This window comes from Juglans regia, chromosome 12 (genome assembly GCF_001411555.2).
Source record: "Juglans regia cultivar Chandler chromosome 12, Walnut 2.0, whole genome shotgun sequence".
Classification (NCBI taxonomy): Eukaryota; Viridiplantae; Streptophyta; class Magnoliopsida; order Fagales; family Juglandaceae; genus Juglans; species Juglans regia.
This window is the reverse complement of record NC_049912.1, coordinates 29270864-29294235: the sequence shown is the minus strand read 5'-3', so window position 1 is coordinate 29294235 and position 23372 is coordinate 29270864. Positions and strand designations below refer to the sequence as shown.

Sequence of the window (23372 nt, the reverse complement as noted above, 5' to 3'; positions counted from 1 at the left end):
AGTTGAAGTTTTTTTTGTCTATAGTGAGAAGCTTTATGGTGAGAAAAAATAAGATAATATTTAGAGATTATTGAAAATTTTACAGACAATAGTGGTGTTATTTTTAGAGGAGCTTTGGATTCAATCATTTGTGAAGAGTTGATTTGAGCTATACAACGATCAGTTGAGCTGTTGTATCTTGGAGGAGATAAGTCAAGAGGATGTATGTTACACCAGTTCAATTGAAAGTTTATATTCTATAGAGAACTTGAATCTTCTTAAAGAGAGCAAGATTTATGTGCCTCAGTCTAAGTTGGTTTCGTTTGAATTTTTCATTTTATTATTGTGTATTTCCTAACATATTATATATATATATAGTTTACCTTCAATCCGGAGCGACGTAAAACAATGTTTGACACCCTTTAACGAAGAGCTGACGCGTAAAGATCATATAGAATTAAGAGAACATATGTGAAGTATCCGATTATTTCCACCAAGCAAATAAGTCTTTTTTTTTTTTTTGTTATAGACCAAATCATCTCTTTTTGCTTATTTGTTCCCTATGCCAATTGAATCTGAAAGTTTCTATAGACATAAAAAGATTATATAAAAAAAAATCTACAAAATGACATGATTTCATGGGATCTATTAGATCTACTTTCCAATAAAAATAACTTTATAATCTGACAAATCACATCAAATCACATCAATTTATAAATTTATTTTTGTGTAATTCATGCATGGCTAAAGTATTTAATCTGCATACTACTGTGAGCTTTGCCCTCATTATAGAGACATTAGAGTACTGCATTTCAACACGTACAATCTATTTAGTTTGATAGGTTTCATCCTCATCTTGAGTCACTAGGTTGTTAGAAAATAAGTGCATTTTGATTTGGAAAATTTGTTGTTGGCGTCGAAGAATTTAGGTTGTCGTGGATTTACAATTTTTGAAGAAGAAGCCGCACCAACACTTGTTTAGAAATGGTAATCTTGTTAAGTGGTATCAAAACCGAATTGTTAAACCAGAAAGATGTCGAATGGACTTGGAAGTCCACATTATCCTGCCACGGATTTCAAAACTTCCACACACTGCCAACCAAGTTCGGATAGAAAGACAAGCAAAGCCGAAATGGAATTCTCGATGCACATTCTCATGTTTCATGTTACCTCCAACAAATATACTATATATATATATATATATATAATTTAATCATTGTCTTTCCATCATTTATGTTCATTTAGGAAAAAAAAAAAAAAAGATAGTCTGCAAAGAAAACAATTTAGTAGAAGAGATTTGGGGTTAAAAAGCCAAAATTATAGTAAAAGTGTAGGGTATACTAATTACAAATTTAGTAGAAGAGATTTGAAGCTCATTCCGGTCTGCACCGTTTGTATCATTTCTTCTTCTTCTTCTTATTATTATTATTAACGTAAATACAAAGAGACTACAAAAACTGAAAACAATACGGTGATTGTTCTGTTCTTTAGAAAAACATTGATTTGTGACATTTTCAATAACACATTCTACATTTTTGAGAAATATGTTTTCACTGTTTCAAGTAATACCACTAATCCGCCCTATCATTTCACCAAACACCAAGCTATACACAAACCTGTTATTAATAATTGAAAACAAAGTAGATGGCATTAGCAAAAAGTTGATCAAATACACATCCGATAGACTATAGAAACCCACCTCGAGAGAAAAAAGATAAGACATACTAGAACTAAAGTACCAACTTACAAGTAGTGCCCAACTTCTTCACATTCTTCTAATAACAGAGATTAACACCCATCTCTGCCAGACTTTTTCTGTACACTGTACATTTGACTGAAACCAGCCAATCAGATCAGACGAAAAGGCATACACCCTCAAGAATCAGCTACCAAGCCGGCATTAAAAAAGGATTGGGTTTTTTTTTTTGGGGGGGGGGGCGCTCAATGTGTGTTAAATGAGACACAGATCAGGAATGGGAACAAGTTTACAAAACCAAGTCAGTTCGGCCTTACAGCAGAGAAAGCGGCTTCCATTGTTTGCAAGATCGGTCCAATATCAAATCTGAAGTTTCTGAAGCTGCTACCAGGTCCCGTATCAGGAGGATGAACATCAGCCTCACTTTTACTGGACTGGCTCTCCATTATCATCACTGTGCTGCTATTATTCCCTGTCGAACTGTTCTTCGCTTTCCAGACACAAATTCCTGAACGCAAAATCATAATGCACTCAGCAAAAGCACAGCCGAAAACTTAGATGCATATAAAAATGGAATGATCATTAATCTTCAATGAGTAAATGGATTAAATTATAGATATGGATGGAGACAGAAAAACTTGGTGGCCAAATGATACCAACAAGTGATTAATTTTACTACTTTGTATACGTAATTCATCATGATAGGGAGATTGAGGAATATCCATTTTTGTTCATGAAATTCCCTAAGATGCCCGTGGGGCTAATTAAATATGAGGCTATGAGCATGTTTTACAATTTGAAATTATTAAGAACCTTTTGAAGTTCCGAGGAAAAAAATTTATAACAGACCAACTACGTTCTATAACAAAAAATAATGGGCTGCTAAAAGGCAACATATTCATAAAATGGGTGGAGCCCGATGAGAATGTTAAGATGGATGAGTGAGAATATATGGAAAGACATGATTAAGTAATAAAGTCCCTGTTCAAAGGTAAGGGTGACTCGTATTGAGAAAAAGATAAGGTATAGTAGTCACAAGGTTTCTTCATGTGCTATTTGACCAATTAATGTATCGGTGAGAAAGATTGATTTAATTCAACTTTAGGTAGTAAAACCTAAAAAGGTGGCCTAAAATAACCTGGGTAGAAATAGTTTAACAGAATATGGTAATTAGATAGGCAACAAAGAGTAGGATTACACAGAGCAGAATGATGAACAAGGATCCATGGTTTATCCCAATTTCAATGGAGACAAGACTTAATTCAATTGAGGATTACATAATGGAACATCAGAACATTTGGCTTGGAATACCCTACTAGATCTCAAGTACCCGATTTAAGACAGCATCATTAGGGTGCCAAGTCCAAAGGAAAGTACATGAAAACTTGGAACTAGAAAACACACTGGAAATTAAATGCTACAGTCACTTATCAAAATTTCCCATTTTTCCCACCATGTTCTCCATAGATCTAACGGATAGCTCTAATAGATATAATCATCTACAGTTGGAAATTGTAGCAAAATAATGATAACGTCGTCAAGACAAACTACAATTTTCACTAAATCCATGCCTCATCTGATATCTTCCAGAAAGGGTGATGAAAGATTCTCCACTATAAAGATTAGCTCTACTTAGTTTTCAAAGGGTCCGGCACGAACAAGATGTGCTGGCTGATAAATCTTCTTACCATTGGCGTTTCTTCTTTTTCTTTCCCTTCTCTTGTTTCCATTTACTAGTTTCATACTAAACTGATGTCTATATGCTATCAGATTTTGTAAGACCAAAGGGAGAAAAAAACCTTTGAGAGGCATATCCGATTTTGGAGCCAAGGGGGGCTGATGTACTGAAATCCATGATTTCAAAGAACTGCATGTAAATATTGAAACAATTAAGCACAAGCAAAAGATGTTTAACACCTGAAGAGATAACAAAATTAGAGACAAACGGTACTCACCCCAGGAAAGGGGCCACCATGTAAAGCTTGAGTCCGCTGATCCCACGTGATATCACATCATCACTTGCTGGCAGAAGTTCATCGAGCCGTTGCCATGCAATTTCCTGCAAGCAGAGAACAATAAAACTGCAGCAGAATATTGCAATTTTCCAGAGCTTTCTACTTATAACTTTGTCTCAACAATTATTGAGAAAGAAAATATCAAGTTTGATAAATATGCAATTTGGAAATTTGAGAATAACTACATCGATAAAAATGAACACCTACGCTAATCTCTTTTTTGGTAAGTGGAGCAAAGGCAGTATCATCCTTCACACCAGCAATTATGTAGAGTCGCACCCTTTGCTGTCCAAAAATCTTTTCTATGTATTCAGCTTTGTTAAGAAGCTTAGAAGCTTCAAAACCTGTTTCCTCAAGGACCTGCATCCAACACACAGAAAAAATACACAACATTCATAATTACCACCCACTTGGTGCAAATGAACATACAGGAAATGTTCCACAGTGAAATAAGCATATTATACAAACAAAAAAGCAATCTCCTATATTTTTTCTTCTTCATGACTTTCAAAACTGTTAATCATCTTATGAGGCAGTTTGAGAATTTCCCACTCACATCAAATGAGGCTTTTTTTCTAATGGTCTCTTTCTAATACCTCAAGAAGAACACAAATCTGAACAGACGCATCGCTTTTCTTTAGTTTTTCTTTGCTTTTTTTATTTGATACGTAAATCTGAAAAGATACATCACATTACATGAAAAGGGCCAAAATTGCCAAATTCTTTTCTGATAAGTTCAAAAGTCAAATTCTACTTATGCATATAACATTCAGCTTCAGAAAATGTTGCTAACGAAGTTAAATGTTTTCCTGACTTCAACTAAACAAGAAACCGTAAATATTTCAAACTTCATCTCAACTTGGTTGTCGCATGTCCAATAATTAGTCAACATAAATTAATGTCTAAATTCAACTTGAACACCAAGACAACATAATTAGCTACAGAAGAGATTCAGAAAACTCATTAAGAAATAAGCTTACTTCTCTGATGGCGCATGCATGGTCTTCCTCGTCTTTGTTCCTTTTGCCGCGTGGAAAACTCCAGCTTGGCCCTTTCCAACCTTTCACTAGCAGACACTGTCAATGGAATGAACAAGAATATTAGTTAAAAGTGATCTAAATCTTTTTTTTTTTATTGGCACCGGGTGTCTTGGAACAACGTCCCGACTAATCCCGGAGGTGCACAGGCCCTCGGCAAAGAGTTTCCCGCAAGTGCACCTCAGGTAATTCAAGGGGAAAATTCCCCGGTCCAATGGCCCCTAGAGATTGTTTGCACCCAAGGGGATTTGAACGTTCGACCTAGGGGGAGCATACCCCGAAGCCTAAGGCCTTTACCACTTGAGCCAACCTTTAGGGGTTATGTGATCTCAATCTAACACAATAACTCATCAGATAAAATAAGGGGTAAAAATTTCAGATTTTACATCCTGAATTACATAGGAAATTATTGAAGATCTTATCAAATGGAGAAACTCCTCTGCATAGAGTTTCACAGGTAATGCTATGCTGACACAAAATTTCTGGTCTAAACAATGCCTGGAGATTGGAACTATAGGGTTGTTAGGACCGGCAAAAGGAAGTCAGGCAGGCATACCATTAAGAGAAACGAAACGAAAAGAAATTATTTTATTCGATTCACAGCCTGTGTGACCGATCTCTTGCATGTGAATATCAAAATTAACATCTTTGTTTCCTCCATAATTTAAATTAACATCTTTCTATACACTTCAACTTGTTATATTCTATGCTTAAAACCACATTTAATGCTTCCAATTTTCTGCAACTTTCATTAAAACCTCAAATAATATGGATAATTTTCATTTTTCCACCCTTTTCTTCTGGAGTTATTTACTTCGAAGCCTTAATCTCTCTTGATGTATTGATGATGAAGATAAAAGGATGAAACACAATAGATCCATGCTGCTTCAAGAAAGTTCTAATTGTTGGCTGATATTTCTTGACCCTAGACATGTTCATGCATTTTCACGCCGTAACACCATTGCATCATCACTAGCTCTGGTATAGCAAATAAAAACCAGAATAGAAGCGATACTATGTGCAAATAAGCCCATATATTTTCTAATAAAAAATCCCCAAAATATTAGTCTGACTTAGCTTTCAGAGACTTACCCGTTCAAATGTCTCATCCAAAATTATTGCCCCAGTTACAGGAACTCGGACCTTGTAGGAAGTGAAGTCCTTGAATATGTCATCCAAATGGGGAACATAAGGTTTTAAGACATCACAACTGTTGAATACTGGAGCGTATTAAGGAATACTAGAGAATAAACACACACACAGATATAAAGTGGGAAGTACACATAGAATTAACTACTTCTGTCTCTTCTATTTGACTAACGTCATCAAGAAGTAAAAACCAAACTAACCAGCATGCAATTTAATGATATCTAGAGAAAAGAACAACCACCATGCTGTCCAGATTATATTTTTGGTAGAATAACACTGCAGCTTGCGATATTCTTCTAGATATATGATATGGCTTAAATTATTAGACAACTCAAAACACTTCCTTCAATGCGGCATCCATAATCATATGGCATCATCATATCACTCGGTTCACAGAGTGCAAGGGTGAAGGCTGTTTTATATGTAGGTGCATGTTACATGCAGCATCCGCTTCAGTGTGTGCATGCCCTGAAGATGAACTGCAATCCCACAACTAACAAGGGAGGGCAAGCAAGCATCCAGATACAAGTAATGAAAAAAACACCATTAATATGCACTCGGTAAAAATTGAGGGGCGAGCCCACGCTTGACAGCTGAAATACACGTGAAGTAAACAGAAGCTTGATATAGTTTTCTTGGTACAGAAACAAACAGAAAGTGAATAGAGTTACATTGGGATCACAAGCAAACAGAAACTTAGCAGATAATGATAGAAAATAATTTGGGTATCAGGGAAAAGGAGAAATAAAATGCAAGGATACTTAAAGAAGTGAATTCCTTCAGAGTTAATGACTTCAGAGATGGATCTCTTTCCACTGAGTTGTCTTCATAGAACCAATGTGCATTCTCCACAAGAAATAAAATCCTTTCAAATGACTCGAGATCTTCTTTTGGCACATTTAAAACAAATCGACTGCATAAAATTAGTAGAAAAAGACTTCAAAACTAGAAAAGGAAACAGGTGTAAAAGATTTGACAACAAAACACAATAAAGGAGGGGTACAGTTCTCAATCCTATATATTTCAGACTTTAAGAGAAAAAATACACAATTATAAAAGCTCAACTTCTTATGTAACTGAAACCATATATAGGAGTTTTTGTGTATCTCATCAATGCAATCACAGATTCATCTAACATATATATTTCATCTAACACACACATATATATATGTATATATATCCCTTCTCTCATGAGGATTTTGGATTTGTGGTCACGTGAAATTGCTCGATCCATCAATGTAATAACACATTCAAAAAATTTTGCATCAAAGGTGTGTATCAACCAGAGCATATTCTTTTAAAAACTCAAAAAAAAAAAAAAAAAAAAAAACTTAGCGCAAATTAACCAAGTGATAAATTCTTGAACAAGGAAATTTCCATCAACTTTACCAGTCTATAATTCATTCTTGTGATACTTCCATATCACCTGTAGGTTGAAGGAGTTGAACCATCCAGCTATCCAGGGAGGCAGTAGCTCATGGCAGTTCATGTCATACTACAGAGGCATCTTAAAACCAAATCCTACTTTGGCCCACGACTATTCGCTAGATGGTCGAACCTATTGTTTCCGGCTTAGTTGAGATGAGTTCTAAGTTGAATTCTACACTTAGCTCGCTAGGGAAGCAAGCAAATTATGTGCACATGCTTCAAATTCCCTCTTATTTTCCTCATTTTTGTGTGCAACAGGACTACGCTAATGCTTAACAAAAAACCCGGTTCATCCACAATTTCCAAAACTTCTGCTACTAATTTTCGCTTATCTTGGCACGGTCAAGAAACACAGTCGCACCAAGAAATGAAGTAAACCATATGTCGTAAAATTCAATAAAACCTAAAAACTGAATCGCAAAAGAATGAGAGGAATGAAACGATTTTTTTCTAAAGGAGAAAAAAAGGCTCCATTTTTGTTGTCAATAAATCAACCGATGGGAAATTGAGTAAAAAGTCTATTCCACCGGATCTTCGACAACACTCGAAGATTTTACTGTTTATTTTACATTCTCCAGGTGGCCAACGAATCAGAGACAGATCGGGAAAAAAAAAAGTGAGATGGACCTGCAGAGATCGTCGAGGAGTTCCTTGGGAGGAAGGCCCTTCTTCATGGGAGCACTAGAGGACCGGTGGAGTCCGGACATGGTTCTTCGATTTTGAACTCTACAGGCGAAAAGAATAAAAAGAAACCCTAACTGTGTAACACACCACAAAGAGTTAGAAAAATAATCTCACTTCGAGCTGAGGACCTCGGGTAGAAGAAGAAGATAGAAGGGACAATTGAGTTTTCTCGTACTGTTTGGATGATTCTTCGGAGCAAGTTGATCGAGCACATAGAGCAAAATTTTAAACATAAGTATGATACTCACCACATTATTTAAAAAATATATAATTTTACTTTTTTATAAAATATAAAAATAAAAAATAAAATCTCATATTTTATAAGTGAGGTATAAAATATGAAATTTATGTGTATCACGACTCGATATATAACCCAGCCTAGGCTAAAAAGTAATAAGAAGATAATAAAGCTCCAATTGCAAACTAGGTAACGCAATGGGCCTATACAATAATCTAAAATCAGAACATGGAAAAAAAGAAGTAGGGGTGCTACTTACGTGGTGCGGGGCGAGGGCACCCCTCCCTGGGGGGTTTCATACCCCACCCACTGTTCAACTCATTGTCTAAAAATATTTTTTAGATTCAAATTATAATATAATTTAAAATTTAAATTGAAATTTATACATTAAAAAAATATAAATTCATTAAAATTATATTTTAGATTGTCTTGACCTTCTATACCAACCAATATATTATATTTGTTAAGTCTCATATTGTTTAATTATCACTAGTATATTGTCTTGACCTCCTATATAATAGTTGACATAGGAGGCCAAGGCAATCCATTAACTTGAAATTGAATTCAAGTTTTTAACAAATTGTATATATTTATATACAATATATTTATATAAATATTAAAAATTATATTTTTTTATGTAACAAATGGGAGAAGTGCGGAGTGAGGGCGGGGGTAGGGCCCCGCTGCCCACCCCTAAAAAGAAGTAAGAGTAAAATGTGAATGTGGCCCATTATCGTTCCCTTCAAAGAACCTTGTCTTCAAGGTTAAGAGCACTGAATCCAAGTTAATTAGGCTTCTTACATTATTGTCTCCTTCAAAGAACCTTGTCCTCAAGGTTGAGAGCACCTCAGCAACGCTGTATACATATCCATCCATTTCTTAGCTACCAGCTCCAACCCAAAAAAACATCATTAAAATTTGTTAAAATTATCTCTTTTGGTGAGTCAACCCAAGTCTGCCCAAAGATTAAGTTGTCGACCCTCATTGCCCAAGAAAACATAAATGCAGCAGTGAGGTACATCACCAGCAATAGCTTCCCCATGGAAATCATTCCCTGCAAAAGGCCATTATTTGGTTCTAGCCTTTGTTGAAAGTAACTCAGTGCATGCGACGTAGTGTTTGGGTTTATCTCGTTATTAAGAATAATCACAGCTTTTGTAACTAACTTCTCAAGACATGTTTATGCAATTTTAACATAAATTCTTCCCACTTGCTTTATTGCATCAAGAGTTATCTTAACAACCTCATCATCAGCCTTGTCAGCCACAGCTGTAGCATCAATGTCACTAGTATGCCCCACCATGTCACCATTTATTGACATGCACGTGGTCAAATTTATGGCTAAGTATCGCATCTCTCACATTTTCGGTAATTTCTACTGCCTTCATTTTTGGCTGGACATTGAATGTAATTCTAAAATCACTTGAAATTTTCATGTATTCCTCTAGTGCTGGCTTGAACTATTTAGAGCAATTTCCATTACACCAGAAAGTTACACAACCAACTTTGATGGCCTCATTGCAAGAAAATATATGTATTCCATTTTTTACTAGACATTCATCAAATATTCTCTCAATTTCTGGAGGTGAAACAAGGTAATGACTTGGAAGCTTCAACTCGCCATCATACTGAAGCATTCCAACATAACAAATTTTAGGAAATCAAGTCCGATCGAATATGTAAAAATTCTCATATTCGAGTACCTTAGCAATTTTGTCCATACGGTCTGCTCGGAAATTGAATGTAACCACTGCATCCCTGTCCACTATAAAGCCAACATGCTTCCCAATCTCATCAACTATAACAATAGGAGGCAAGTAATGGTCATTGGCTTTAAGCTCCTCATTTAGTTTCTTGACAGCTCCAACCTTATATCCAAGATCAACACACATGTCCAAAAGTGTATTGTAGAGAACTACATTTAACCCCATCCCTTTCTGCTTCATCACCTTGTTGGTTAACCATGTTAGAAAAACCACAATAGGCAATGAGCATAACATCAAACTAGCAGCAGACTTCGAGCAAGTCATTGGGTCAAACTTAGAGTGAAGTGTACCAAATAGAGGTGCCCCAACTATCTCATAGAAAAGACTAAATTTGACTTTGGACAACATTAGCTTCAACGAGTGCAATTGGCCTATTTATTCCGGTCGCCACAATGTACATAAGAGTTGCATGCATTGCCAATCCATCAGCATCTATCATAGCACAATAAGTAACATCATCGGAGTCACACCTAAACGTAGGCATCATCGGAATTGCCAATCTACTCTCCACTCCACACTCCAAATTCTTTTCTATCACATCCTTATCCATCACACAACCATAATAATTACTATCTTTGAGTGACATGATGTACTACATTATTTGCTACAGAAAAGTTATGGGGCTCTTTCAATAGCTCAATGGTGTCCTGGCTATTACAATTCATTCACAAAGGGTTTCTTTCTCTTCCTATATCAAAGGGTTTGAAAACAACTTTAAATGGCAAAAAATAAAGCAACTAAGAAGCAAGGTTCCTATCTACTGACACTTGCAACCCCATACGAATTCTCCATTCTCCCACACTAGAGGTTACAAACAAAGTATAAAAGACACCATATACCTCAAAATTACCTTCCATAGTATGTTGTGCACTCGAATTTCAACAAAAACTGAAAATGGTGACATGAGAAATGTGCTTACCACTGGGAATGGAGACAGAAACTGCTGCATCATCATAAGTCATGTAATTCCTAGCATAACGGGGCACATCTCGTGGTTCAAGAAAGGATCAAGTTAAGGTTGTAGAGCAACTTTAGACCCCATTGTTGTTTCTGCATGTAATTAAAACTAATTTGGAGAACCAAAGACCAAAGCTGTTGCAGCAGATTTTGAGGTTGCAGTTGAAGACCTGGGTCTTCTTTACAAAAGTCAAAGTTGTTACTGCTACTCCTCTTCCCATAGGCAAGGCTTTGAACTCCTTTAATGGCCCAGCAGCACGATCGACGACGTCGATGAAGGTGACTAAAAGGCCGACATGATTGCTTTGTCCACCATGGATGAATGGAACTAGCATGGATGTGGAATCACACCTAGGGTTGAAGTTTTTGAGATATCTATGGGTTGAAATATAGTATGACTGTTTTTTTGTGGTGAAGGTGAGGAGTTGAGAAACTGAAAATCAATTACACCAGGGTCAAACTTTCATTAGATGGCTAGGCCTTCTCCGTTTTCAGTCAATGTATAGTTAGTGCTAGGGACGATCGACATAAAGGAGGGAAAGAGAAAGTAAAATCCGAGAGCAAAGGAAGGAAATGAAAATTGGGGAGGGAGATCTAATTGTTGAAAAAATAATTTATGATTCGTAAAGGAATTTCTGGGAACAGAAGAAAGAGTAATCGTGTCAGAATAACACTTATCTCGTTCTTCATCTTCCTGCAACTCACGAAGCAATTGCTTAAGATGATTAATTTTTTCTTCAAATTCCTTCCTGCCTTTAATTACATGTTGATAGAGAATTTCAAGATTTTCCTGAATTCGTTCCATTGACTCATTGATTTTGCTTAAGGATACACAGATTTCCTCCATGATGGCACATAGATTGATGTCTCTCTAATACCAATTTGTAACACATCACAAGGAGTTAGAAAGAATAATCTCACTTCCAAGGTGAGGACCTCTGGGCAGAAGAAGAAGATAAAAGGGAAAAATTGAGTTTTTTAATATTGTTTGGATGATTATTTACATCCAAGTTGCTCAATACATATAACTCACGTACTGGACCTGGGCTAAAAAGTAACAACAAGATAATAAAATTACAATCTGCAAACTAGTTAACACTATGGGCCTAAGCCCACTATCTGTTACAACCCAAAGGCCCCATACAATAATCTAAAACCAAAACACGGGTAAAAAGAAATAAGAGTAAAAGGTAAATGTGGCCCATGGGCTTGGGCTAAGTCCAAGTTAATGAGGCTTGTTACAAACTGTTCGTACGCGGTGAAGAACTCTTACAGTTGGTAAATTAGGACGAAATAGCTCCGTTTGGGATCGAGCGAACAACAGGTTTGCTTCTTGGAAGGATTGATGACTTTTCATCGGTCTTTTGAGTTTTTATAGAGAACCGATTACCGAACCAAAACCAATCGCTTAGCATGTCCTAATTTTAATTAATATTTTGAATTGAACAATGATCGTTCAGGTTTTTAAATTTCGTTCATCGAAAAATTTAAAAATAATATTTCAATACCATTACATTTAAATATATCATTTCAAAATAGTCGTTATTGATCATTATATATAAGAGAGCGGCTGGCAGTAGGATTTGGTGCATTATTATTTATACTTTTTACACCACCCAATTAGGAGATGGCACGTAGGAGTTTCTCCAAAAGTGAAATAGAATTGGTTCCATGAGATTGGTAGGGACCTTCTCTCTCCCCCGATAACTTTCTCCCCTCTCCTCACCCATTTCCTCTCTCTCTCTCTCTCTCTCTCTCTCTCTCTCTCTCCCCTCAAAATAAAATGGATAATTTGAGAAGGAAAAATAAAACAAGGTTTTATTGGCTCCAGTTCCAACCCTCCGTTCTTAGACTTTTTCGTTAAACTTTTGGATGGGTAAGGAGTGCATAATTCAGGAAAAGGAAAGTTGGAACATTGAGTTTGGAGCCAAACTCGTCTTTGGTAGAGAAAGTGATGCTGGTATTGGAATTTTGGATTTTGGTCGTCCTGCTGATGGGAAACAGAGACAAAGCCCTTATCTTCTTTCTCTTCTTTTTGGCTCTTCCTTTACAAATCCATCTTCATTAGACAAGTCTAGGAGTTTGTCCACAGAAAAATTGACCCAACCCATGCCATTTTGTCCATTCCCAAGCAACAAATCCTTGAAAACCACTTGTGGGATTTGATTTTACACTCAGGTTCTTCCTAAAATTAGTCTTCAACACCGGTTCCACACCTCCCATTTCCATTCTAACTAAACATAGAGAGAGAGAGAGAGAGAGAGAGAGCCTTAATTAGGGAGACAGGTTCCAAAAATCAAATCGAATTTTCAGAAAACGTTAAAGTGTATTAAAATTAACCATAACTGAGTATTAAACCACTTACAGAAATTAATTAAGGAGATGGGTTCCAAATTGAGAAGAGGGAAATTGACGAGTCCACAACCTGTTGAGAAGAAGGTTGAGAATCATCAACCCAGATTTGACGATTTCTGTTTCAAATAGGGAAATCGACGGTTCATCTTGAAAAGTCACTCATATTTCATCTGCAGGTGATAGAATCTTGACTTGCAACCTATTGAGAAAAGATATTGGCTGATGCTTCCATTGGAGAGAGAGAGAGTGCAAGAGACTCGCGACCTCATCGGCTACTTTACTTACGAACAAAGTCAGTGAGAGAAAGAATGGAATAGGACTTGGATTTATTTGGAGAGAGAGAGTGCAGGATTCGTGGTGATGAGAGAGACCAAGAGTGAAAGGGAAGCCTTATGGAGAATGAGAAAGAAATAAGGAGAAATGCTCTCAGTGCACACACACAATAAATTATGTGAGTCTCTTACGTGTACGCATCTTATTGGCTGGTGTAAATTAAAAGTTTACACGAGTTATAACTTAAAGCTTTTCTCTATATATAAATAATTATATATGAAATTTGTGTAGATTTCAACCGAAATATCAAATTTTGGTCAGAATGGACTTTCTAGTCGGAATATCGAAATCTGGTTAGAATGGATTGAAGCAGACTATGACTTAGGTGTGGTTTGAATAGTGAGTTGAGATGATAATTAAAAATTAAATAAAATATTATTAGAATATTATTTTTTTAATATTATTATTATTTTTAAATTTAAAAAAATTGAATTATTTATTATATTTTATATAAAAATTTAAAAATATTATAATAATGAGATGACATGACATGAAACACTTCTTATATCCAAACGAGACCTAAGGCTTGATTTGGTTTAAAAAATGGGATTAAAAGCATCTCACATGGTCTCGTATGAAGAGTCTTTGCGTATCCAAACGGGCAAAGACACATGTGAACATATTCAGAAACTCTACTCTCAAGCCGGTCTAACACCCACACCACACACCTGCTGAGTTGGCAGGCCCGGTCTAAGTGTAAAACGGTCTACTCGGTACTAACTCCCCGAAGAGTAAGGCACCCCCCATCGTCTCCCCCCTCTATGCCCTAACTCCTGAACCCGAAGGCACCCCCCATCGTCTCCCCCAAATCGTGATTCGTCTCAAAGCTCCCTCCCCAGAAATCTCCCTCCCATCGTCTCCATCACTCCCTCTCCATCTCTGTGCCCTAACTCCCGAACTCGAAATCTCCCCCCCATCGTGATTCGTCTCCATCACTCCCTCTCCATCTCTGTGCCCTAACTCCCGAACCCGAAATCTCCCCCCCCCGATAACTCCGAAATCTCCCTCCCCTCTCATCACTCCCTCTCCATCTCTGTGCCTAACTCCCGAAATCTCCCCATCGTGATTCGTCTCCATCGCTGGTCTACATCTGCGAACCCCCTCTGAAATTGCTGGTCAGCTCTCTTTCCAGTAGCTGCTCAGAGCCACGTCGAGATCCCATACCAACAACACGGTACGATCCGAAACCCATGCCTTGATTTTTCTCATTTATTTTGCTCAATTTTTTTTCAATAGCGGATTTCGCATACACCATTTTTGGATTTCCTTGGGTTTGATTTTGTTCATTTTAAGTGCATGCTTGTTGAAAGTGGATCTATGATCTGTGGGTGCCTTTGATGTTATTTTGGTTTTTTTTTTTTTATTTTGTTTGGGTTTGTTTGGGTTCAATTGATTGATGTTATTTTCGTAGGTTATTGATTTTCATTGTTTGAAGAATCTGCACAAATTCTTGAGATTAAGACTAATTTGTCACTTTGGTTAATGCTCTTGCCCAATTGGTTGTATTCAGATTTATTTACAACTTGTGTGTACGTATTAAGTTTGTATTCTAATATTAGAATACAAAACATGTCACTTTGGTTGAAATATTGCAAATAAAAAATCTGTCCAGTTGTAGTATCTAACCAAAACAAAGTCCATAAAATTTATATGGGTACAGATTTGGTTAGGTCTTGGACGTGGGTTTTCTATAGGGTATTGATTTGGTGGGTTGTTTCTTTCAATTGGGTTTTCTAGAGGATATTGATTGGCATTATTGGGTTTTTTTTGGAATTTCAAACTTAACACTATTCTAATATTAGAATACAAAACATGTCACTTTGGTTGAAATATTGCAAATAAAAAATCTGTCCAGTTGTAGTATCTAACCAAACAAAGTCCATCAAATTTATATGGGTACAGATTTGGTTAGGTCTTGGACGTGGGTTTTCTATAGGGTATTGATTTGGTGAGTTGTTTCTTTCAATTGGGTTTTCTAGAGGATATTGATTGGCATTATTGGGTTTTTTTTGGAATTTCAAACTTAACACAATTCTAATATTAGAATACAAAACATGTCACTTTGGTTGAAATATTGCAAATAACAAATCTGTCCAGTTGTAGTATCTAACCAAAACAAAGTCCATCAAATTTATATGGGTAACTGAGAACTCAGTTTACATGAAACTTGCATGTGTTTTATGAGTATTATGAAATACTAATGATATAAATGTGGTCGTTGGTAAATTGAAATACAACATACTCAACTCAACTATGCTTTAATCCCAAATATATGAGTCTTAAAACCACATAGAAGAGTATCATGTTAACTCCATAGCAAAGAACTAAAAGTGCTTCCAGGAGGTTATCGCATAGAAGAGTAAATTGAACTAAAACCACATAGAAAGTATCGCATGTAGTAGGCCATAACTCAAGAACCTTTAGCATATCGCCTTCACTAACTGCCCTCTGCATTCCATAAATTGCACCAAAATCCATGTCGTGATTGGATCAAGGCTCACAAACTGTTCTTCCAAGTATGCTCAGGACACATGATTTTTTTGTGCCCTCATGTCCATGACTTTTTTGGTTCAAGTTCAGTTTTCTTCAGCTTTCATGTGCAGGCAATAAAGTGCAATGTCTTCGTCACAATCACAATCACATTCATCATCTTCTTTGAAATATGCTCCAATATGTTTATGCGGATCGATTGCACATCTCAAAGTCTCGAACACCTCGAGAAATCCAAGAAGACCTTTTTTTACTTGTCCAAAGTACAACAAGGAGGTTATTACTAAAAACATTTGTTATCTTACTTTTAATCTTCTACACTGTTTGGGCTGAAATATTAAATTTTCTCCAATGATGTTGACAAGTTATTTGCCGCAGGGAAAGCCATACTGCAACTACTTTGTGTGGGCAGATTTTGAAGAAGGAAATGAAAGTTTCGTTGCGAAAAAAATAGAACTCCAGCAAAGAGAGGAAGAACTCGAAAAAAGAGAAGTTGAATTCCAAACAAGAGAGAACGAACTCCAGTATGCAAGGGAAGAGATTCAGAAAAGAGAGAAAGACATCCATAATAGAGTGTTGGTTCTACTTAATGATCGGGAAGAGCTTCAAAGCCAACAATCCGATATTAGTCATGCACGCATGCTACTCTGCCTGTATTGGGGAGTTTCAATTCTAATCTCATATTGTTTGCTGCGATCAAGTTTGTGTTAGGGACTTGTTGTATGTTGTTAAGTTTGTTAGTGTTTCAGTATAGCCAGACTGGTGACTTGTAAACATTCTAGAGAGTGTGCAGTTTATGTTGCAACTGTACCAGACTTATGATCATTTCAATAGAATGTATTTTTCCACAAATTTTATGTTGTATTAGTAAGCTTGATTATGTGACAGCTGCTCTTTTCAGTATATTAATAAAGTGGAAAACTATTGTTGCTTGTACTGTTTTATTAAACTGCTTTGAGATGACACATATATTGTTAATCAGGACTAAAGTCACTACCATGAGCATACAAAACATGCCCAAACTACGTAACATTCTTCCAAAAATTCTTAAAAATTCATAATACTCTTCCAAAAATTCATAAAAATACATAACATTCTTCTAAAAATCCATAAAAATACATAACACTCTTCGATAAATTCATAAAAATTCATAACACTCTTCCAAAAATTCATAAAAATACATAACACTCTTCCAACAATTCTTAAAAATTCATAATACTCTTCCAAAAATTCATAAAAATACATAACACTCTTCTAAAAATTCATAAAAATACATAACATTCTTCTAAAAATCCATAAAAATACATAACACTCTTCTAAAAATTCATAAAAATTCATAACACTCTTCCATAACACTCTTCCAAAAATTCATAAAAATACATAACACTCTTCTATAAATTCATACATTCCATAACACTCTTCCAACAATCCATAAAAATACATAACACTCTTCTAAAAATTCATAAAAATTCATAACACTCTTCCAAAAATTCATAAAAATACATAACACTCTTCTATAAATTCATACATTCCATAACACTCTTCCAACAATCCATAAAAATACATAACACTCTTCTAAAAATTCATAAAAATTCATAACACTCTTCCAAAAATTCATAAAAATACATAACACTCTTCTATAAATTCATACATTCCATAACACTCTTCCAACAATCCATAAAAATACATAACACTCTTCTAAAAATTCATAAAAATTCATAACACTCTTCCAAAAATTCATAAAAATACATAACACTCTTCTATAAATTCATACATTCCATAACACTCTTCCAACAATCCATAAAAATACATAACACTCTTCTAAAAATTCATAAAAATTCATAACACTCTTCCAAAAATTCATAAAAATACATAACACTCTTCTATAAATTCATACATTCCATAACACTCTTCCAACAATCCATAAAAATACATAACACTCTTCTAAAAATTCATAAAAATTCATAACACTCTTCCAAAAATTCATAAAAATACATAACACTCTTCTATAAATTCATACATTCCATAACACTCTTCCAACAATCCATAAAAATACATAACACTTCCAATATCCATAAAAAATACATAACACTCTTCTATAAATTCATACATTCCATAACACTCTTCCAACAATCCATCAAAATACATAACACTTCCAATATCCATAAAAAATACATAACACTCTTCCAACAATCCATCAAAATACATAACACTCTTCCAATATCCATAAAAAATACATAACTCTTCCAACAATCCATAAAAGCAAATCAAAGTCAATGTCTTCCAATTCACAAAATTACAAAACATTACTCAAACTACATAAAATACATCACAATAGCTACTCATTGCCTGATGGCGTTGGTTGTGTGACAGTACTGCACTGAGTTAGAACCACAAAATCATCCTTAGCTACACTGGGTATCTGCTCCTAAATTAAAGAAAAAAAAATGACATTAGAAAGTGATTATGAATGCAGTGGGAAGGGAAGCAATATAGACTTCTACACTCTTCCAAGAAATGTTACCTCAACATTTTCAGGAGCTTCGGACACCTCACAATTTTGGTTCGTATCATCAAATATTTTCCTGCGTGTCTAAGTAAGTTTCAAGTACAAAAATTATACATCCGTTAGAAAGAAATATGCATGCAGTGGAAAGCAATGCTCGTAATAAATACTTGGAGAAAATGAATTACCTGTTTCTTCTTCCGCTTGGTCGCAACCTTCTCAACAGGCGGAACCTTCCTTTTTGTTGGCGGCCTCCCTTTCCCTCTGACAACGTGTGGGCTTAATATTTTCTTACCCTTGTCCGTGACCACAGTCTCTGTTACCTTCGTTGAACTGGACTCAAGTGTTAATCCTTTAAATTGATTCTCAAACTCCTCCAAATGGCGCATGAATGCAGTAACATGAGCATCACTCGACGAAACACGGGTAGCTAATTTCACACATCGTTTCACCACAAACTCATACCTTCGTGAATCCGCATTTTGCCGCAAGTCATCGTAGCTACTTTTTACCACTGTGTATCTCCTCTTTAAGTCTTTTCTCCATCGCTCCAACAAGTACTTCTCTGGTAGCGCATGAATCTTATTCATCTGACAAACGTTCAGTGCATGCCTACAGACAATCCCTCTCATCTCAAACAATGCACATGTGCATTTCAAATCAATCTCCTCATCGTTAAAGTAAACTGTGTACTTTATGCTCTTGACATGGTCATCATCTGTCGTTATTTCATCTAAAACATCGTACGTGGAAATGCAACCCTCCTTACTGATAAGTATGCAGTTACATAAAATCATTCCCCAGACCTCTCTCTGAACCTCTTTAAATTTCGCATTTGTATACACTGCTTGAAACTGCTTTTCAATGCGGAACGCAGATGAACATGGGATGGTTTGGTTGGAGGAATTGAAATCAGCTGTTGTCTCGACCTCCACCTTCTTTCTAAGCGCATTATCAAATTGATCAACGAATTCTTTCAACATCGTACCAGAATGCACAAATCCATCAAAGAAAGCATTCATGCTTTCAGAACGCTGTGTTGTGCTCATGCCAGCCCAAAAAACTCCTTTAAGGTACACGGGTACCCAGAACGACCTCTTGTTATACAATCCTTGCAGCCATTGATTTTCACCTAGCCCATATTTCTGAATAAGTTGCCCCCACTTCTCCTCAAACTCATCACATGTCTGTGAATCATATAAGGCACTCTGGATGGCAGTCTTTAACCCTGCGTTGAAGGCAGCATGAGATCCCAATTTCTCAGGCAGTTTTCACATTATATGCCATAAACAATATCTATGGCGCGTGTCTGGGAATACCAACGCAATAGCAGCCTTCATGGCTCGGTCTTGGTCTGTTATGATCGCTTTTGGAGCCCGACCATCCATGCACTCCAACCATGCTTGAAACAACCACACAAAAGTACTTGTGTCCTCGCTTGAAATCAAGGCAGCCCCTAACAGTATAGACTGCCCATGATGATTTACACCAACAAATGGAGCAAACGGCATACCGTATCTATTTGTTAGGTATGTCGTATCGAAGGTGATAACATCTCCGAAATACTCATACGCTGCTCTACTACGTGCGTCAGCCCAGAACACATTTCTAAGTCTCAACTCCTCATCCACGTCAATCACATAAACAAAACCATCATTCTGCAATCTCATCCTTTTGAAGTACTCAGTCAGTGCTTGCCCACCACCTTTACCCAGTCTTAATTCTCGGGGTTTGTCAATAAAATTTCGACAGTCTTTTTCTTGAAACTGCAGATTCTCAAATCCCCCCGCCTCAACAACAAGTGCCCCAAAATTCTTGTTCATTCGAATACCTGCTCTGTCGTTCAAATCAAGCATCCTCTGACTGTATTCATCTAGATTCTTGTGCGATCTAAAGAATCTAGACTTTTGTGGGCTGACGGTACTATGATTATGGGCAATCTCAACAGTGGTCACCACCCAAGTACCATCCACCAAGTGAGCATTTATCCTTGCCTTACAATCCGTTTTAATAGTTGGACGTGGCCTCGAGATATTACTATGACTAGGATGGTACTTTCCTCCACGCGCACACCTAATTGTTAAATACTTCACCCTCCCATTAGCCTCTCTCTTCGTCCTTTGTGTTATAACACCAAAACCTTGTTGCTTGGCATATCGCATGTAGTAGGCCATAAGCTCATGATCAGTGGCAAACTTCATACCAGGTTTGGGCTCCTCCTCAACTTTGTCATGATCAGAATTTTCTTCATTTATCTCCTCAACTTCTGTCTCTACGTCTAATGAAGTACCTCCAACAATATTTTTACTTCCAGATATAAATGCCGATGTCTCCGCAGTCAACGGATTACTTGCGGTCTTTTCAAAGCTTGTCGAGTTCTCTCCGGTAGTCGACAGAGTGCATGGCATTTGTTGAACACGACCCAAACCATCTGCATTAGTCGACATGAACGTTGTAGGAAAAGCTGGCATTGGTGGGGGCTGCAATCAGACACGGTGTTAGAATGGATAACAATGCGCACATGAAAAAATAGATAAAATATTAGAAATGAATCTACCTGATTCGTTTGTTGAACACGACCCGACTCCTCCGCATTAGTCGATGGATGGGAAATGAACGTTGATGGAAAATGTGGCATTGGTGGGGGCTGCAATCAGGCACGGTGTTAGAACGGATAAAATAAAAATGCACGCATAAAAAAATAATAAAAGATTAGAAAGGAATCTACCTGCTTCGTTTGTTGAACACGACCCGACTCTTCCGCATTTTTTGGAGCAGGGTAGATGAACGTTGATGGAAAAGGTGGCATTGGTGGGGGCTGCAATCAGGCACGGTGTTAGAACGGATAAAAATGCACACATCATAAAAAATAATGGCCTTATATATATATATATATTATAGAGGAATGTAACTGGTTCGTTTGTTGAACAGGACCTGACTCGTCCGCATTAGTCGACGGCGAGTAGATGAACGTTGATGGAAAAAGTGGCATTGGTGGGGGCTGCAATAAGGCATGGTGTTAGAACGAATAAAAATGCACGCATAAAAAAAAAAAACAAGATTAGAAAGGAATCTACCGGATTCGTTTGTTGAACACGACCTGACTCCTCCGCATAAGTGAACGGCGGGTAGATGAACGTTGTTGGAAAATGTGGGTGCTGCAATCAGAAACGTTGTTAAAAATATAAAAATGCACGCATCATAAAAAATAAATATAAACTGAAAGGAATCTACCTGGTTCGTTTGTTGAACACGACTCGACTCGTCCGCATTAGTTGACGGAGGATAGATGAACGTTGTTGGAAAATGTGGGGGCTGCAATCAGGCATGTTGTTAGAACGGATAAAAATGCACGCATCATAAAAAAATATATATATTAGAAAGGAATCTACCTGGTTCATTTTTGAACACGACCCGACTCTTCCTCATTACTCGACGGAGGGTAGATGAACGTTGATGGAAAATGTGGCATTAGTGGGGGCTGCAATCAGTCCACAATGTTAGAACGGGTAACAATGAACTTAAGGAAAAAAATTTGAAAGTTTAAAATAGAATATACCTGGCTACCCCATTCGTACGTATATGAATTCGGATATGCACTTGGATGAATCATAAATGGCGGGTAGTAAGCATTTCTTGGACAAAGAGGGACCTACAATACACAAATAAAAATACATTCACTATTAGAATCAAGACACCTTCCTTTTATGAATGACCAATGTATCATACCTGAGTCGGTGGAACTGGTGTAGAAGGCCTTGGTGGCCTTCTATCTTCCTCTTTGTCCATCACGCTATTTCAACTGAGTTTTTAGATCGAATTTACAAGAAAAAAACCATTAGTCCATTATCATAATATTAAATCGACATTACTAGGAAAAAACACTTTTGGTTACTGCTACAGTTGTGACTTTTCTATGCTATGCAGCTCAGTTTATTGTTATCATACTCGACGATATGTTTAAGTTGGTCTTTTTAGTGTGCCTTTGACTTGTGTATTTTATATTGAACATTGTTAGTTTTAATTATTTTGGGAGTTTTAAGGTTGAAAATTGTCTTTAAAACAGCCTTTGATTGTATTAAAAACAGCCTCTAATTTAATGAGAGTAACATATGGTTTAGATCTACCCAAAGAAATCTCGAAATCAGTAATTTTATGATTTTATTCTTGCATCACATATATCTAACTGAGGACATTTTAAGTAAATGAAAATGGTATGCAATGCTCCTAAATCTTGAAAGCTTGTTTATGGGATATTAAAGAGTTTTCTAGACAACTTTCAGTTTACATTTAGGTAATTTAGCAAGTGAAAATGGTATGCAATGCTCAAAACTCTAGACAACTTTCAGTTTACATGCTTTGTTAGATGCTGTTTTGAATACAATTTTTTAACCTTAAAACTCTCAAAATAATTAAACTAACAATGTACAGTTCAATATAAAATGCTCAACTCAGAAACACAACACTAAAATGAACCAACTAAAACGTACAAAAATACAATTTTTTTACCTTAAAACTCTCAAAATAATTAAACTAACAATGCACAGTTTAATATAAAATGCTCAACTCAGAAACACAACACTAAAATGAACCAACTAAAACGTACAAAAATACAATTTTTTACAAACTCTCAAAATAATTAAACTAACAATGTACAGTTCAACAATATAAAATGCTCAACTCAGAAACACAACACTAAAATGAACCAACTAAAACGTACAAAAATACAAAACAAATGC

General features: G+C 36.3%; 2 protein-coding genes across 2 annotated transcripts; both read right to left on the bottom strand.

The window, feature by feature from the left end:
• Positions 1–1584: 1584 nt before the first annotated feature.
• LOC109008975 (mRNA-decapping enzyme subunit 2-like) lies at positions 1585–8222 on the bottom strand. Its single transcript, XM_035683686.1, has 8 exons — positions 7932–8222; positions 6638–6789; positions 5820–5947; positions 4671–4766; positions 3898–4050; positions 3631–3734; positions 3475–3542; positions 1585–2183 (listed from the first exon to the last, which is right to left on the bottom strand). The coding sequence occupies exons 1-8, from the start codon at positions 8009–8011 to the stop codon at positions 1978–1980; spliced, it is 987 nt and encodes a 328-aa protein (XP_035539579.1). The 5' UTR covers positions 8012–8222; the 3' UTR covers positions 1585–1977.
• Positions 8223–18755: 10533 nt separating this feature from the next.
• LOC118344049 (protein FAR1-RELATED SEQUENCE 5-like) lies at positions 18756–22422 on the bottom strand. The gene is made up of 9 exons (XM_035683805.1): positions 22363–22422; positions 22193–22285; positions 21868–21948; positions 21711–21791; positions 21563–21634; positions 21362–21451; positions 21191–21280; positions 19953–21113; positions 18756–19892 (listed from the first exon to the last, which is right to left on the bottom strand). Exons 1-9 carry the CDS (start codon positions 22420–22422, stop codon positions 18756–18758), a joined length of 2865 nt encoding a protein of 954 aa, XP_035539698.1.
• Between the last annotated feature and the right edge of the window lie 950 nt (positions 22423–23372).

Bases quoted from the DNA above. Each gene is read 5' to 3' on its own strand.
- LOC109008975 (XM_035683686.1), bottom strand. From the start codon at position 8,011: ATGTCCGGACTCCACCGGTCCTCTAGTGCTCCCATGAAGAAGGGCCTT. The intron at 4,767-5,819 runs GTAAGTCTCTGA...TTCCATTGACAG, and splicing joins TGGATGAGACATTTGAACGG to TGTCTGCTAGTGAAAGGTTG. The intron at 2,184-3,474 runs GTTTTTTTCTCC...TTTTGCGTTCAG, and splicing joins ATCGGATATGCCTCTCAAAG to GAATTTGTGTCTGGAAAGCG.
- LOC118344049 (XM_035683805.1), bottom strand. From the start codon at position 22,422: ATGGACAAAGAGGAAGATAGAAGGCCACCAAGGCCTTCTACACCAGTT. The intron at 21,949-22,192 runs GTATATTCTATT...GCCTGATTGCAG, and splicing joins CGTACGAATGGGGTAGCCAG to CCCCCACATTTTCCAACAAC. The intron at 21,792-21,867 runs GTAGATTCCTTT...TTCTGATTGCAG, and splicing joins GTGTTCAACAAACGAACCAG to CACCCACATTTTCCAACAAC.